The sequence below is a fragment of the Pan troglodytes genome, chromosome 1 (genome assembly GCF_028858775.2).
Source record: "Pan troglodytes isolate AG18354 chromosome 1, NHGRI_mPanTro3-v2.0_pri, whole genome shotgun sequence".
Lineage (NCBI taxonomy): Eukaryota > Metazoa > Chordata > Mammalia > Primates > Hominidae > Pan > Pan troglodytes.
In genome coordinates this window covers 50,357,082-50,375,156 of record NC_072398.2, presented here as the reverse complement: position 1 = coordinate 50,375,156, position 18,075 = coordinate 50,357,082, and the positions used below count along the sequence as shown (strand labels likewise).

Here is an 18,075-nt window from a genome sequence, read left to right as displayed (position 1 = left end):
TAATTTATGTACTATCATAACTTCCTCATTTATAACCCCCAAGCTAACACTTAAAATACTTTATACTATATCCAAGTATTGTCAAGTAATTTACATATGCATCTATTAAATTATTAATAACAAATCTTTCTTCATTTTGATAGCTCCAAGCCAGGTCTGGAACATGACTGTCTCCATGACATCAGATAATAGTATGCATGTCAAGTGTAGGCCTCCCAGGGACCGTAATGGCCCCCATGAACGTTACCATTTGGAAGTTGAAGCTGGAAATACTCTGGTTAGAAATGAGTCACATAAGAATTGCGATTTCCGTGTAAAAGATCTTCAATATTCAACAGACTACACTTTTAAGGTAAAAGTATGCTCTCTACATTACTATAGTACCAACTACATTATAATGATTGATTCATAGTACTTAAATAACTTTAAGACCACTGCTCACATGAGATTGAGAAGCTCTGATGTGTAATGGAATCACACTTAAAGAGTCTCAAATATTTGACTTTAAAATTTTTATTCCTATAGCTAAAGTCAGTGGTTTAAAGCAAATGTTTCATTGGAATATTTTAGAACTTCAATATGACTTAATTATAGCTAAATTATTGCTTCTGTGTTAAGAAGCACAACACTTTATGCACAACAGATTATTACCTTACCAAATCTACCTTTTCTTTACTTTGGCTTTTTATCTTTATTAATGTGGAATTTTTCAATTGCAAAATTTCACAGGTACCTTGAGGTTAGAAAATATTTGAAATAAACACTAGAAAATACTAGTGAGCATACAGAATTTAAAACACTCATTATCTCACTGTCTACTGATCGTATTTTGTACATGTAACTTCATAATATATTATACACGTTTATATGCATTTAACACATGTATTATCAACATTCTGAGTACACAGTTTTCAAAATACAGTTTTAAAACTGTATTTTTAATATATCACTATATCACACACACCTTTCTATGTTAAATATTTAACTACTATGTAGTTTTTAATGCCTGTATAATATTCTATGTATGGCTTTATCACATTCTATTAACTATAACTATGTTGGTCTCTAATATAAACAACATTCCGATAACACACTTATTGGTAAAGCAAAAATTTTGAATGTCTTTAATAATTTATGTTTCATAAATTCCTAAAAATGCATTTATTGGGTCAAAATGTATTTTGAGACTTTTTGGATATGTAACTTTTTTTTCTATAAAATTTAACAAATTGCCCTTGTGTATCAGTGTATGAAATGACTGCTTCTTGAGAGGCTCACCAACACTGAATATGCCTTTCTTTTTCTTTATTTGGAGGTTGAAATATGGTATTGATATCTTTATTTTAATGAAGTTTCTTTACTTATTGTTCTTTGTGTTATTCTTTGCCTCTTTTATCCAGTTTTCTCTGGAGAAATGCCTTGAATATTAATGATATTAAACTCTTTGTCACATGCGTAAAAATGTTATCAGTTTATAATTTGCCTTTTAGTTTTCTTCACAGCACTTTGTCTTACATAATTCCCCTTTTTATTTTTAAACAAATGTATCTGTCACTTTTATTCCTGTTAAATAGAAATTTCCATAGTTAACTTTTTAATATGATGTTGACAAACGGCCTCATATTCTTTTTTTGTTTTGTTTTGTTTGTTTTGTTGTTGTTGTTTGTTTTGAGAGGGAGTCCTGCTCTGTCACCCAGGCTGGAGTGTGGTGGCGTGATCTTGGCTCACTGCAACCTCCGCCTCCCGGGTTCAAATGTTTCTCCTGCCTCAGCCTCCTGAGTAGCTGGGATTACAGGCACCTGCCACCACACCTGGCAAATTTTTGTATTTTCAGTAGAGATAGGTTTTCACCATGTTGGCCAGGCTGGTCTGGAACTCCTGACCTCAAGTAATCCGCCTGCCTCGGCCTCCCAAATTGTTGGGATTACAGGTGTGAGCCACCGTGCCCGGCCCATATTCTTTATCACTTAAAGAAGTGTTTTCATATTTATAAACTTTTTGATTTTGTTTTTGAACTGGAAATGTAGGTTGGATTTTATCGATTTTTAGGGCATTATGATAGATGATGCCATAGTTGTGATGCCCTGGTGTGATTAGTTTATATGATGCAAAACCATTGTCACATTCTAAGAGAAAAACCCCTGCTCTGTCATTGTGTGTTATTCTCTCAGAGTATTATTGAAATCAACAGCGTATTATTGTCTTTATTAGTAGATATTCAAAAAGGAGATCATTCAGTGAGTAGAGATGGTGTTGGCATAGGCGTTGGATGACATCATTCTTATTAAATTTGGTATAAAGGTTACACTGATCTGATAAAACACATTGCTTATATGTTCCTGTTTTTCTGTATCATATAACTTTTTTAAAAATTTTTATTATTATTTTTTGAGAAAGAGTCTCGCTTTGTCACCCAGGCTGGAGTGAAGTGGCGTGATCTCGGCTCCTGCAACCTCCGCCTCCCAGGTTCAAGCGATTCTCCTGCCTCAGCCTCCCAAGAAGCTGGGATTACAGGCATGCACCACCATGCCTGGCTAATTTTTGTATTTTTAGTAGAGACGGGGGTTCACCATGTTGGCCAGGCTGGCCTAGAACTCCTGATCTCAAGTGATCTGCCCACCTTACCTCCCAAAGTGCTGGGATTACAGGTGTGAGCCACTGTGCCAGGCCTATATTATATAACTTTAAATAGTATAGGAGTGATTTGTTCCTGAAAAATTTGTCTTCATTCCTTTCATGCAGAGAAATTCTTTGAGACTCATTTATATCTTCTTTCAATAGGATTAGTCTTTTCAGATATTTTACTCTTTTTGAGTGAGTGTGCTATATATATTTTTTCAAAGAATAGTCAACCTAAAAGAAATATTTTCTTATTGTCACATCATTGCGTATTATACTTCATTCCCCACTGCTTCTCCAGTGCCCATTAAGCTCCAGGTGCACTGGTTTCTCTATAATTTCTCAGAGGCACCTAGGTGTTACTCTTTTTAGCCACCTCCCTCCACGCTCTTCCCACTTCCTAGAATATGCCTCTCCCACTCTTCAAATCGTATAAGTTACTAGGGAAAAATATAGGTGTACATCATATTAAAATACAACCTTAACGTTCAAAGTAGGAGATAATTATTCAGTTTCGAATTATCTTCCCCCAATCTTCAAAAGATGGTTTTTGTTTTCTTTATTATACTTGCCATACCTTCTTATTCTGCTTATTTCTGTCTCCACTGTCATGTTTTGTGTTCACTCCTTCATGAGAGAGCAGTCATTTCAGCTTTTTCACCATTGTGATCTCTGGTTAATAAATTAATGAAGTTGATTTATTAGTATTACTTTTCCATAGATTTATTTTGATGCTCTTCAGGTGGCTTTCGGATTAAAAGTGTTTTCTTCCTTGTAATTTTTTTTCATTTTTATAAACTAAAGGGAAAAAAAAGGCTATGGATTGTACTTTGGTAAAATTTTGACTGTAACTCATGTCTATATCGTTTTTCACTAATTTCTGAAGGCCTTCACATGAAATGTAATCAATGATTCTTAAAGTAAAACATTTTGATTATTGATGATTTCTAATGAGTCTGTAGTTATAATTTGGGAGAGTTTTTAATATATCCATTATTTAAGAGAGTTTTTCTACATTTCTGGTGCTTTAATTTCTTATTGCTACTAATTATTAGCTGATAAAAGTTAATTGGCTTTTACAATTTCTGCCTTTTAGGATTTGTAGAATAATTTTTACAGCTCTATGTGTGATATTTATGAATATTCTGTGAATATTGGGTAAATTATATATTCTCCATAGGATAAAAGCTTAGATATATATTTGTCAGATTTATTATATTTATTATTCTCTTTTAATGATATTATTCAAATATATTTTACTTAAATTTTTTTGGTCAAGGATTCTTACTGCTCTTTTGCTCTTTTCATTTTCCCTGTATATATAAATTGTTTTCACTTCATTTGTATTACATTTTATGAGACACAGGTGTTTATGCATTATGCCTATATAGTAAATTTTACTATATATCCATTTGCCCTTAAAAAAATGTATGTGCATTTTATGCATAATTCTAGTAAACAGCTTATGGTTGAATTTCCTTTTTTAATTAAATATTAGCCTATTAATAGGGAATTTTAACTTTATGAATATTTTGATGTATTGGATTTTATTTCTTCAGTTTCACTATTTTAAATAATTATTTAATAATTGTTTATAACTATAAATATTTTTATTGCTAAGTGAGATAAGATATCTTTTTGATTGTCTTTTCAAATATATTTGACAACATACTGACATAGCCTTGAAGTTTAAAGCAAATCAGCATACTTTTATTGTAAATAAACAGCATGGTATGAAAGATAATATAATTGTTTTACATTGTGATATATAAATTCACATTAGCAAACTAATTATTTTATTTTTTGTTACTGAAATTCAGGCCTATTTTCACAATGGAGACTATCCTGGAGAACCCTTTATTTTACATCAATCAACATCTTGTAAGTTATCACTGGGCTATTTATTATATATATTAAGATATATATTAATGCTTATAAAGCTATATTATTTTACACTTATAATCACATTTGATTGTTAAATGCTTAAATAATATCTCTTCTGTAAATGTAATATTTTTAATTGTCAGTAAAACCATATATATATATATGTAAATATATTTAAATACAATATCTTAAATTCAAGTTAGGAGATTCAATTATTAAAGGTTTGTTGAATTCATAAGAGGATTTATATACCCAAACTATTAAATTATGTTTATGTTTATGAAATATCGTCATGTTAGTAACATTTTTCGTGTACTATTTTAGATTATCTATTTTATTCTGTCTCTTCAGCATATGCTTAGCAGAAGTGGGCCTTAGATACAAATCTGTCTTGATTTACTTAATGGAAGCTAATATAAGCACTCCCTAATAACAATATAGTTATGTAAATATTTATCACTGATATTTAAAATATTTTCATCAAAGTAAAGGTGTACATGAAAAATTACTTAGAATTAAATTTCATTATAATAATGAAAATAACAGCTGCATGTTACATTCCCCACCCACGATTCTGTTTGCCAGGCAACCACTTTTAACCATTTCTATTTTTGGGTCTCCTTATAGTTTCCTTCATATATATATATATATATATATATACACACAATATTGTATACTGCTCTTTCTAGAGTTACTAACATTACCAATTGATCTGAGCCTATGGAGGAAGGAGACCTAGTACTCTACTTTGGGCTTTCTCTACCGGTTAACATTGTAAATAGAATTATTTAAGCCTGTATGTACTTTGTTGTCAGCAACTTCTAGGTCTTTCTTTCTTTGCCACTTCTAGTTCTTCCTCTCTTACATACGTTACATATGCACATATGCATGTGCACAATCACTGGTATGAATGCAAAGTCAAAAGAGAAAATATAAAAACAGCTTATTTTCCAAACTGCTTTACTAAGCCCTCTGCAAAATTTTAGTTCTTTCTGCTCAGATTTATGAAATAAAAACTCCCTGTGTTAAATGTCAAAAAAGTCCAGCAAGATAGCTTTGATTTTATTTCCACATTACTTTTTCTTTTATAATATCTTTATAATAAAAATGACTTCATTGACTCTTTCCTATTAAATTGTAAATAATTTATAGCAGTCATAGACTCAGCTGAACATTCACACTCACATCTTAATAGGCCAGATCTGAAACATTTCACCTGGAAAGACACAGAACAAAAAGCACAGCATGCTAGCAAGGGAGCCTGGCAGTGGGAATCCTTGCAGCGGGAATCCTTGCAGCGGGAATCCTTGCAGCAGTGCACACAGCAATCCAGCTACTTTTCTTATGACACTCTCAAAGACAACTGAGATATGAGAGAATGAGACCACATGTGTAGGTGTAGGAGCTGCATTCCCAAAGGAATCAGTAGCTCTTATACTATTTCCATGGGCATAGCTTCCAGACATGCCAACAGGGGTGTGCTCAGTTATGAGCGGGCACTGCACTCAGGGAAACCAAAAGCTGGTACTTCCCATGAGGACAATAGAGTTCACATATAGCACTCCCTGTTCAGGTGTAGTTTAGCAATCAAGGGTCATTTTGCCATTAGCAATGTTGTCTGGTAACCAGCTAATATTCCACTTTTATCAGGTTTCCAGGTCAATGGAGCCAAAAAATTAGCCCTCATCTTTTTCCGCAAAGGAGACAACATTGTATTCACTCTCTGCTCACAATATCATTATCCTAAGAGATAAATAATATAGTTTCTTTTAAAATAGTGATATCTGTTCCAGGAAAGGACTTGGGCTGTGAATTGCTAGGGTACAGCTACTAGGGATGTGTTGTTGGGTTTCCCCGGCATAATATTCCACCACCTGTATTTTGACATCATTGTCAATTGAACTCCTGGGGACCCTTTTTTCTTGCTCTGATCTGGACTCTCACATACCATCTTGAAATATTCCCCCATCAGTTTTCTGGTTTAGATTTTCTGTATCACACATAGTTATTTTTTTTTCTGTCTGAGTTCACTGATATATGTTCTCTAGTGTAAGAAAAATAATTCTAATTCTCCCATACAAAAAAAAATTTTATTCTACTCTGGCACTTGTTCAGTGTATCAACTAGGTATAAAATTCTAAGTTAAAAATTTTAGAAGTTAAAAATTATTTCTGTCTTATTTTCCTGAATCCAATTTTACTTTCTAATTCCATCCTGATTCTCTCTCTCTCTCTTTTTTTTTTTTTTTTTTTTTTTTTTTTTTTTTTTTTTTGGTCTGTTCCCAAGTTTTCCTCCCCTGGAAATACTAGGTTTCTGTCTTTGTTCTTGGTCTTACCTGAATCTTTTGTTTGTTTTGTTTTGTTTGTTTTTGTTTTTGTTTTTAGAGGGAGTTTCGCTCTTGTTGCCCAGGCTGGAGTGCAGTGGCATAATCTCGGCTCACTGCAACTTCTGCCTCCTGGGTTCAAGTGATTCTCCTGCTTCAGCTTCCCGAGTAGCTGGGATTACAGGCAGGAACCACCACACCTGGCTAATTTTTGTATTTTTAGTAGAGAAGGGATTTCACCATGTTGGTTAGGCTAGTCTTGAACTCTTGATCTCAAATGATCCACCTGCCTTGGCCTCCCAAAGTGCTGGGATTACAGGTGTGATCCACTGCGCCTGGCCCTGAATCTTTTTCATTCATTTTTTCTGGATGCTATTGACCTTTGTAACCTGAAGATTTATATATCTGAGAATTCTTTGCTCCATTTTCTTCCCATAGTCTTTGGTTGAGTCTATTAGTCATAACACTCATAAGTGTTATTTTGGCATTCCCCTTTGGTGTTGATGTTTTCCTTAAAAGCTTGGTTCTTATTGGTAGTCTAGTCATAGTCACAGTGAGACAACAGGAAAGGTTGATTAGATGTTCTGTGGTCCTTAGAAGATCTTGGTGACTGAGGAGATTTCCTATGATATTGCTGATTTATTTTTTTCTGATATCATTCATTATCACCAAAAACTAATTAATCTCCAGAAATTAATCTCCAGAATTACCCTACTCCTTGTCATATGGTAAAGTGTGAAAAAGTGGTTCTTCTCACAGTAGGACAGGAAGATAGGTGTCCAACTATTGCATATGTGGACAATTACATTGTCCTCCTAATTTTAGTCCTGCGCCTCATCCCTTCCCTGTACTGAGCCTGACTTTATTCTGAGTCTCTCACTGCTTTCATTTAATTTTCCTTTTGTCCTCTCCTCCCTGGTAGTATTTTTTCAAGAAGATATTTTTTGTTATTGTTGTTGTTGTTGTTATTGTTTTTGTAAATAGACATTTGACTTCCATATTCTGACCCATGATTCACATTTACTGCATATGTCACTTTCAAACCTGAGACTCAGGCATTCTGAGTAAATGGAATCTATTCCTTTGATTTAGGCTGTGGCCTCCTTTCTTTTGTTTTCTACCTTCTACAACTTTTTGAAATTGCTCTACTTCTAATTTCCCTTCTCTCATTTTCACTGTCATTATAAATCTATGGCATTTTCAGTTTTTTAATATTAGCAGAGTTCCTGGAAAGAAGGGGGAAACACATGTGTGCTTAGAATGCAAGCTTTATCTGAAGACTTGGCTATTTTATTAAGTTTGTTGAGAAAAGTCTGATGCTGCTTAATATTTTTGTAGAACTTAATCTAATTATTATGGATTGGAATGCTAACTTACAGTCATTTGCAGTTTCTTGCAAAATCTTACTTCAGAGTATTCTAGAAGTTAGATGTTGCCTCTGATGAGGTTTTTATTCTCAAAATCTGGAAACAATCATGCTGATTGATATATGTATACTAGTAATCACTGGTATGGATTGACAATTTCAGTGAAAGGAATTTCAGATAGCGATATTTTGGGTCATTTTAGGAGCCTATTGCAATAAGAACTTCTTCCCTAAAAATGTTCACTGCAATCCACCTATATATTCACATTCATCTATCCCATCCATCTTTATATATGCCGGCAGTATAAATACCCCTTTAAAGGAGATAAAATTATTTCTATTTTATATATGAGGAAACTCAAGTTTGGATAATTTAATCTATTTGCCTTATGAGTCAAAGAAATGACAGAGCCTGAATTCAAGCTCAGGTCTTACAGTCTGTATCTGAAATTACTTTCAATATTCCTGTTTGTATGAGTTTCCAGTTACAGAAATTTTGATCATGAGATGAACTGTTTCTGGCAGCTGTTTGCTTGATAGAGTCATTTCCTTCTTTCCAGTTGTAGAAAAACTGTCTCATGCTCAAGGCCTCCACTCGCCATACAGAAAATACATCCCCTCTACTTCCTTATCACCCTACTTATTTTTTTCAGAGTATATGAAAAAATGCATAATTATTTCATTTGTTCACTTACCTTTCTTTTTTCTTTTCTTTTCTTCTTCTTTTTCTTTTCTTTTCTTTCCTTTTTTTTTTTTCTTGACAGAGTCTTGCTCTGTTGTCCAGGTTGGAGTACAGTGGTGCAATCTTGGCTCACTGCAACCTCTGCCTCCTCGGTTCAAGTGATTCTCATCCCTTAGCCTCCCAAGTAGTTGGCATTACAGACACACACCATGCCTGGCTAATTTTTTGTATATTTAGTAGAGATGAGGTTTCACCATGTTGGCCAGGCTGCTCTCAAACTCCTGGCCTCAAGTGATCCACATGCCTCGGCCTCCCAAAGTGCTGGGGTTACAGGGGTAAGCCACTGCGCCTGTCTGTTCAGTTACCTTTCTAGTGTCTGTTTCTCCCAAAGAGAATGCAAATTTCCTGAAAACTAATATTATCTCTGCCTTATATTCTGTAGCATTTCCATGGACTGTCTTCCTTTTTATCTTCACAGCCCTTATTATCTTCTCACCTACAAGACCATTTACTTATTTCTTCTGTTCATTATTAATTATCTATTTTTGTTCACTAGAGAGTAAGTTCCATGAGGACAGGACCCTTGTTTTTCTTTTTGTAGATATCCTAAGTACCTAGAGCTGAGTTTGGCAGATGACCAAAAGCCAAAAATATTTTTTTTGTGAATAGTGAATAATTAGTACTTACTACTTCCCAGCCACCGTGCTACGTGTTTACTGTGAATCAACACCTTTAGCCACATTTTAGGATTGTGGGAAAGGAGGGACAAAGATAATAAGGAATCTGGCCAAGTTCCCAACAAAGAAGTGCTAGAGCTAGGATTGGAAGCTAAGCAGTCGGGCTCTGGAGCTGAGGCTGTTAAGTCACCGCATTATTTTGCTGCATTTTCACTACATAAGAAAAGGTGAATATACTGGAGATATTTCCAACACACCCTCTCTTCTATGCCCTTTCCCTAGGAAAGGGCAGGATTTCACATGAAACTTAGTGACTATTTAAGTCAGGGTAAGTCTTATCCTAACTATAGAATGAAACCATTTTTGTCTCTTAGTGAATGGATCTTACACCTCAGTGAACAGGTAAGAGGGTTTATCTTTGTGAAGTAGAAGTCTTTCTCATCCCCTTAAGAGGCTACCCACTTCTGCATATAAAGTTAAACTATATGAGTTTGTCTCCAAAATTTATAATAACTGGATTACCTCCTTGATCCCTTCAAAATGAAGTGTCTGATAAAAAAAGAGAATTAAATTTAAATGTGTCTTATGAAAGAACATTATTTAATCAAAAGAAAGAGAATTATTCTTCTATTCTTACTCTCCTTAAATATAAAATGTTTTCATTGGTTCAGAACAATATAGCCAAAATCACAGAATTAGAAATTTATTGTATTTGACCTTATTCTAAAATGTTTATTTTTTAAAACCTCACAATAAATTTAAAAATATTAAAATATAAATACTTTGGAGGTGATTATTCAACCAGTCTAGCAAGTTATTTGACAATCGTTCTCTGAATGTATTATTTTTCATTTCTAGATAATTCTAAGGCACTGATAGCATTTCTGGCATTTCTGATTGTTGTGACATCAATAGCCCTGCTTGTTGTTCTCTACAAAATCTATGATCTACATAAGAAAAGATCCTGGTAAGAGTTGATTATAAATTTTTAAATAATAATGGTATTAGTAATGGTGCAAACGCCTATCCATATGGCAGTGATGGAACCAGTTAAATGAAATATGTGAACTAGAGAGAAGACAGCATACAGCCCACTTCATGACACAACTTTTAATCAAAAACTTTTAGTATGGTTTTATTGGTTTGAATTAAACATTAATATTATTTTCTAAATTTACTAATAATGTTGTGGACTTGTTTAATAATAACCAGTGAAAAGAATGTGTGTGGTTTTTAGTACAAAGTGGGTCAGAGGGATCTAGGAGTGTCAAAAGAAAAAGGAAGGAGGGAGATGTCTGGGGAAGTTAATGTGTTTCTTTGGTCAGAAACAACCACATCTTATGAAAAACAGAAGATTTAAAATAAAATCATTTAGCTACTTATGTGAGTTTAGCAGACAATTCTTGGTTGTTTTCTTTCCTCCCTCACCCTCCTCTCTCCTCTCTGACTCTGCTTTCTCCCATCCTTCTGTCCTCCCTCTGCTCAAGGCTCTTCCTCCCTTCCCTCCTTTCCTCTTCTCCTCTCCTCTCTTCCCCTTTTCTTATCCCTGACTTCCTTCCTTTGTTCCTTCAATATATTCATTAAATATAAGTAAAATACCAATTGAATTCTGTGCTTCTTGAGAATATAGAAACTTATTTTTCCTATTTTCACAGCAATTTAGATGAACAGCAGGAGCTTGTTGAAAGGGGTAAGTATTTATATTTTTGCTGATGACTATTCCTTCCCCTGCATTTGAATCCATTCACTTTATTTATTTATTTATTTATATTTATTTTAAGACAGAGTCTCATTCTGTCTCCCAGGCTGAAGTGTGGTGGTGCAATCTCTGCTTATTGCAGCCTCCGCCTCCCTGTTGAAGCAATTCTCATGTGCCTCAGCTTCCCAAGTATCTGGGATTACAGACACACATCACCAGGCCCAGCTAATTTTTGTATTTTTAGTAGAGATGGGATATCACCATGCTGCCCAAGCTGGTCTCGAACTGCTGGTCTCAAGTAATCCACCCACCTTGGCCTCCCAAAGTGCTGGGATTATAGGCATGAACCACTGCGCCCGTCCCCGTTCATTTTAAATAAGAATTGGGCATTTTTAGTTTAACTTGGACTTTTGTTGATACAGTGATAAAACTTAAATTCCTTTACTCACTCAGCACCTGTGAAGTTCCCAGTGTACGCCAAGCATTGTGCCAGGTACTGAGAGTACTACAGTGACAGGCACAGACTCTGCCCTTAAAGGGTTTAGAATCTAATAGAGGAAAGCAGATATCTCAACAAATATGATGGTAATTTGATACATGCCCTGGTAGTTGAATGTGTATGGTTCTATAGATATATGGAAGATAGAAAACTGTGTGCAAGGGCAGAAATCTGGTCTGTTAAGATTGTGGGGAACCAATGGACAAATGAGGAAGTGGTGGAGGGACGAGTGGATGGAAGTCACAGAGATGGGGAGATGGGATGTCTCAAGTCCCTGCCAGGGTGGAATGGTGGCTGCTCCCACTAAAGACACATTTATGGATTGGACAAAGAACAGCAATTTGACTTGGGAGAAGAAAACACATTTGTTTATCTTTTTTTTCAACATTTATATTCTTTAATTTTTTAAAAATGTGATTTCTGATCCAGTAAAAGGGGACAGTTACAGAAATTGAACCTTTGTTTACAATAAAGAAATTTACTTGCTTTCTCATGCTTAAGACAGGAATAATTTCAGAACTCCTTTGTCTGTGTTAATCTGTGTTGGAAGTGTTTCCCTCTGGTAATAGCAGGTACCAGGTCTCTACGCAGAAACTTTAGGGCTGAATCTTTGGAGCTCCTTAAAAGGCTTTATTTTTCTTTGCAGAATGTAACACTATCTGATCCCTTATTACATATTTATTCATTTGGTCATTGACTATCCTCTCCTAACTAGAATGTAAGCTTTGTGAAAGTGTGGAGGCTTTTTTTCTTATTCACTGCTTTATGCCCAGTACCAAAGTGAGTACCTAGGATTTGATAAATATTAGTGAATAAATAACACTGACATAGGGTATCATGAGGATTCATTTTGATAGGCTGAGGGAGGAATGAAGAGTACAATCAGTAATAAACACCTGAGCAGAACAGGAAAATCCATCTCAAGGAGTTAAGGTGGACTTGGAAAGTGTCAATGAAATATTTTATCTCAAAATTGATACTGATTGCACCTGGGAACGCAGTAGAATTTACTCACTCAGACCCCATGAAACCCTGAATGTGGCCCTCAGTTCAGAATGAATGAATACCAGGTATTCCCAACAACCTAAAGAAACAATTGCACATAGCCAGTTTGAGAGCTGTGATTGTATAGAAAGTTTCCATGGGCAATAAGATAAATGGGTCACCCTCATGGATAACTTCTTTCTTTATCTGATAAACTGGTAAAATTAATATGATTACTGAAAGAAACACTATCAGTAGTACATGGAAGAGTAGGAGAAACATAATTTTACATATGCGACAGCTTAAATTCTCTTACCTTTCTAAAGCTGTTGGTTTTCAAGTTCCATATGCAATTATAGCTTTTTATGGTTAGTATACTTTTTAATCTTCAGTAAGTTATTTCACAAACATGGTATATAATGTGTTTCATAGACTTGAAGCATAACAAATTAATACAACTTGTTTCACCATTTAGTGTAAACAGATGATCAAATTAAGCTGAGTCATGGGTATAAGGGTATTAATCATATTGTCTTATTTCATTTGCATGTTTACAGTATTTCACAAGTTGAAAATGAAAATACAAAGAAAAATAATATTGTATTATAAATAAATAATTATAGTAATTGCTATAAAATGCATATAATCAAACGTGAATGTCCTTATAATGGTGATGTTTGGTCTGGGATCCCTTCTCTTAAGCATAGAAAATGGGGAAGAACATTCTAGTAGAGAGAACAATATAAAGCACAGAAGAGATCTGAAGTACAAGATTGAAAAGTCATTGATTTATAGGTAAATGTTTGTATGTGAGTGAGATTTCTCAGATGAAATGTGTACGAGGAGGAAAGAAGCTAAAGGATTGAGTACACGGTGTAAATTTAATGAAATGTGTATGCCCACCTGAAAGACACATGTAACTAGTATTGAATCGTTAATATGTTTCCAGATGATGAAAAACAACTGATGAATGTGGAGCCAATCCATGCAGATATTTTGTTGGAAACTTATAAGAGGAAGATTGCTGATGAAGGAAGACTTTTTCTGGCTGAATTTCAGGTGTGTGTTGCTTTTGTTATATGATGATAAATTCGACATCAAGATAGTTCCACTTTAAGTGTATTTATATTGCCATTTGCCTTTATAATTTATCCCACTTGATATTGCAACATAAGCAAAGTAGATATTATTAGCAGATCTCTATGAACCAGAAGAGAGACTCATAGAGGTTGATGGGATTATAGTGTAGAGCTAGTAAATATTTTAATGTAGTGCTTTATTGTATTATGAAGTTGTGTCACAAAATGTATTTGGCTGATTTTGTAGTTGTACTCTAGATACTCATCCAAGTATCTGTTTTTAAATGAATTTGATAGTGACACAACAACTAATCCTAAATTTGTCCCCACTCAAGAGATTTGTTCTGAAAGTTGTCAATCATTAATTTGTAAGAAAAAAGTTTTTTTAACATAATTCCTGATCTTAATTTCGATTACTCTAAGCAAATTTTTTATCAATATGAAGAAAATATTTTACAGGATATCTCATTTACTCAAAACGGTCATTGGTAAGGGGGAAATTATTTTTCCTGAATCTGCTGTGATCCAAGAAATCGTTGTTTCTTTCAGAGCATCCCGCGGGTGTTCAGCAAGTTTCCTATAAAGGAAGCTCGAAAGCCCTTTAACCAGAATAAAAACCGTTATGTTGACATTCTTCCTTGTGAGTATTTATTGAGTGCTGAATTCCCATATATTAGGCTACTTGATTATTCACTATTTCACTTGTTTATTTTTCTTTTCCTTAAACAGATGATTATAACCGCGTTGAACTCTCTGAGATAAATGGAGATGCAGGGTCAAACTACATAAATGCCAGCTATATTGATGTGAGTAAAAATTTGCATTTTTCTTATACCTATATATTTCATTCAGCTCCTTGTTTGTCTTGGTAAAATTTTAGAAATATTATTAAAAATATTTTGAAGTGAGCCCATATGTCACTGATATAAACAAAAAATTATCAATATTAGCAAGGATAGTTATTTATTATGTGACTATTGGTATTAGGTATAACATAGAATTTTCCTCTACAAACAAAATTATATTAAGAATTAATTTAATATACTCTGGTGTCTATTATGTGCTAGATATTAGACTAAATATTCTATGCATATATTTCTCACAAGAAGTCCATATTTGCCTCAGCCATGTGCCGTATAGGTGAGGACTGGGAGGCTCAGTTTAGTTAATTACCTTGTTGTTGTTCACACAATTGGTAAATATTTGAGTTGAAATTCAACCAGAGTCTGACTGACTCCAAAATGTTATGCTTTAATTTCATCACACTAAATTTCAGCAGACATTCCTCATCAACATGATCATCTATCCATTGGATTTATGCAGAAATGTAAATGTCTGTACGTGGTTAATTTATTTAAAATATTTTAAAATTTAATTTATTATACAAATGTTAATTAATGTATTACATAGGTTAAATAATTTTAAACAGTATAAAAATATATACAGACTGAAAAAATTCTTTTTGTCTCCCCAAATCTGCCATTTTCCCAGTGTTCTCACCTACCAGAAATAACTATATTTTCTATTCAAATATATATGGTAATTATGGTATCAGGTTACTTATGTTTCCCCAATGGAACTTAGAGCTCCCTGAAAGCATGTGTCTTCTGCTTTTAGATAGGTGATTGACATATTGTAGCTATTCAATAAATGCTTACTAAATAAATGAATGTATGCACAATAATGTGTTATGAGATAGAAGTTTCAGGAAGTTACTTAAATTAATGTTGAATTCTTGTGACCCATGTTTCAAATTTAATCCAATGGCAAAGGTCATCCCTTTCTGAAGAGCTCCTTTAGTTACTGAGGTGAATTTAGGAGTCTGAGATAATTCTGGAAGAAGCCAGTATAATATTTTATCTGCCTCTGTACTCCTTTATCTTGGTAACAGGAGCAGAGAAAGCAGACATAGTAGGTAATGAAATGAAAGTTATTATATCTCTTATCTTAAATGGCAAAGAAGTCTAGGGAATCATATTCCAGCAGAAGTTAAGAGGTGAAAATGTGGGTAAAATCTAAGAATGATTTGTTTAAAGAAATTGAGTAAAACTCCCAAAAGTAACTACATGGCTGGTGAGCTTGTTTAAATAGTGGTAGATGATCCTATAAGAGTTGGCAGGATATAAAATGTTGAAATGTCTAGAGCACTCTTGTAAATTACCACAGCATCACAGATGAAGATGAAACCTAGTATTAAAATTGTTTGAAGTTTACAGCAAAGATACATGAAAGTCATGAATATTCTTTGCAAATGCTAACATGTTTAGCACAATTAAATGCCTGACCACCAATTAATAAGATTCCCTTAATACTTTGAAACTGCCCAGAGAAATTCACAATCACAAAATGATGGATCTGAAGCAATTCCTCTAACTCACAATTTTTCCTGTTAATGAGTAATTGAATGTTCAGCAAATGACATATCTTTGCATGTGTTTTCAATAGGGTTTCAAAGAACCCAGGAAATACATTGCTGCACAAGGTAATTTCTTTGATAATCCAATATTCTTTTTGAAAAATTTTTATAGCACTTTTAAGAAAATTTTTCTTATCAGCTTTTATTTGTTTACCTCCTAGGTCCCAGGGATGAAACCGTTGATGATTTCTGGAGGATGATTTGGGAACAGAAAGCCACAGTTATTGTCATGGTCACTCGATGTGAAGAAGGAAACAGGGTAAGAACCAAGAAGATTCATAGTGTGGGTCTTGGGGTTAGGAAAACAAGGTGTTGAATGGCATTTTGAAAAGCCACATGTATCTGCCTGATGACTAAAACAGAGAGTTCTCTATTTTAATCAGTGTTAACATTTAATTTAAAATTTTCATACATGTAGAAAACTAAAACTTACTTTTAACATACAAATATATGTCTATATGCATAAAATTTCAATGCTTCTGATTAATTGCTAGACTCTTAACTTGATTCCTGTTTCTTTGCAGTATTGTTATAAGTTCAGTATATTTCACTGTTTTAACTTCACAAGACCTTAATACTCGAAACAAAACTGACCTTGGGCAGATAGGTGGTGAGTCATGTAATGTGACTTTAGGAATAAAAGCCTCTCTGTCCCCCTACCTAAAATTAACCACAAGCAATCATATCCTTTTTGCTGACAACTGATTATGTCCTCTCTTAACATGCATCTAAGCCTGGAAAGATCATCCTGCTAAAAAGTATGAAGGAAATTCTTCAGGACATATTAGTGGGAAATAGAATATATTTCAAGCATCACAGCTTAAGGTTTATATGTGCTTAAACTATACAACTGTTTTGAGAATTTCAAATGAGTATAGGTTTTGTTTTCACTGTTTAAAGAAAGTTTGATAAAAAATTGGCTTAAATTAAAAATTGAAATACTTAATAATTTTTTAAAATATAGAACAAGTGTGCAGAATACTGGCCATCAATGGAAGAGGGCACTCGGGCTTTTGGAGATGTTGTTGTAAAGATCAACCAGCACAAAAGATGTCCAGATTACATCATTCAGAAATTGAACATTGTAAATGTGAGTTTGCTTTTTACATAATTTTTGTTTTGATACTGTTTTTATAAAAATATAATTATGGAATATTAAAAGTGAGAAAATAAAATATATCAGGAAAAATTATTTTTGATAACCTTTAGGATGAAAGCTGTGGTTAGAACAATGACAAAAATCAATAGGGTCAAATTTAAGTCACTGGTCAAGACATTTTTGTCCAACTCAAATCGAAAGAATTATACTGTATTTATTAATTAATTATTTGTTTTAATTATTTAAAAAAGAGGGAAGGTCCATTAAATGTGTTGAAAATATAATCAAATTATTAAAAGAATAAGCAATTTGTCTTTATTGTCAGTGAGTTCCTACTTCTATGAAAAAAAATTATATTATTTCCATAAGAGAAATGACAGCATTAGAGAACACTGTAAGAAGTATAAAGTTCTAACTATGCAGCAGAGATAGAATGTTTAGTTCAGAAAATAAGGAGGTCATTGTGGCCTTAGATAATAGTTAAAATAGAGATTGTCATGCATGTTATATAATTCCATTTATATGAAAAATCCACAATAGGCAAGCCAATAAAGACAGAAAGTAGATCAGTGGTTGCCTGGAGCTGAGGAGGTCAAACAGAAATGGGGAGTGGCTGCAAATAAGAACAGGCTTTCATTTTGTGATGGCGAAAATGTTCTATAATTAGATATTGGTGATGGTTGTACCCTTTAGTGAATGTAATACGAATACCAAATTGTACATTTTAAACTGGTGAACTTTATGGTAT

At 33.6% G+C, this 18,075-nt stretch overlaps 1 protein-coding gene across 10 annotated transcripts in view; it reads left to right on the top strand.

Moving 5' to 3' along the window:
* Nucleotides 1-18,075, top strand: part of PTPRC (protein tyrosine phosphatase receptor type C) — a 118,811-nt gene that overhangs the window by 79,459 nt on the left and 21,277 nt on the right. For all 10 annotated transcript variants that reach the window (XM_009440392.5, XM_009440387.5, XM_001141776.8 and 7 more), the window contains 10 exons: nt 144-352; nt 4,440-4,500; nt 10,410-10,518; nt 11,207-11,241; nt 13,683-13,792; nt 14,362-14,452; nt 14,542-14,618; nt 16,258-16,294; nt 16,390-16,487; nt 17,193-17,318. In XM_009440392.5, the coding sequence (XP_009438667.1) occupies nt 144-352; nt 4,440-4,500; nt 10,410-10,518; nt 11,207-11,241; nt 13,683-13,792; nt 14,362-14,452; nt 14,542-14,618; nt 16,258-16,294; nt 16,390-16,487; nt 17,193-17,318 (953 nt within the window). The remainder of the gene's footprint in view (nt 1-143; nt 353-4,439; nt 4,501-10,409; nt 10,519-11,206; nt 11,242-13,682; nt 13,793-14,361; nt 14,453-14,541; nt 14,619-16,257; nt 16,295-16,389; nt 16,488-17,192; nt 17,319-18,075) is intronic.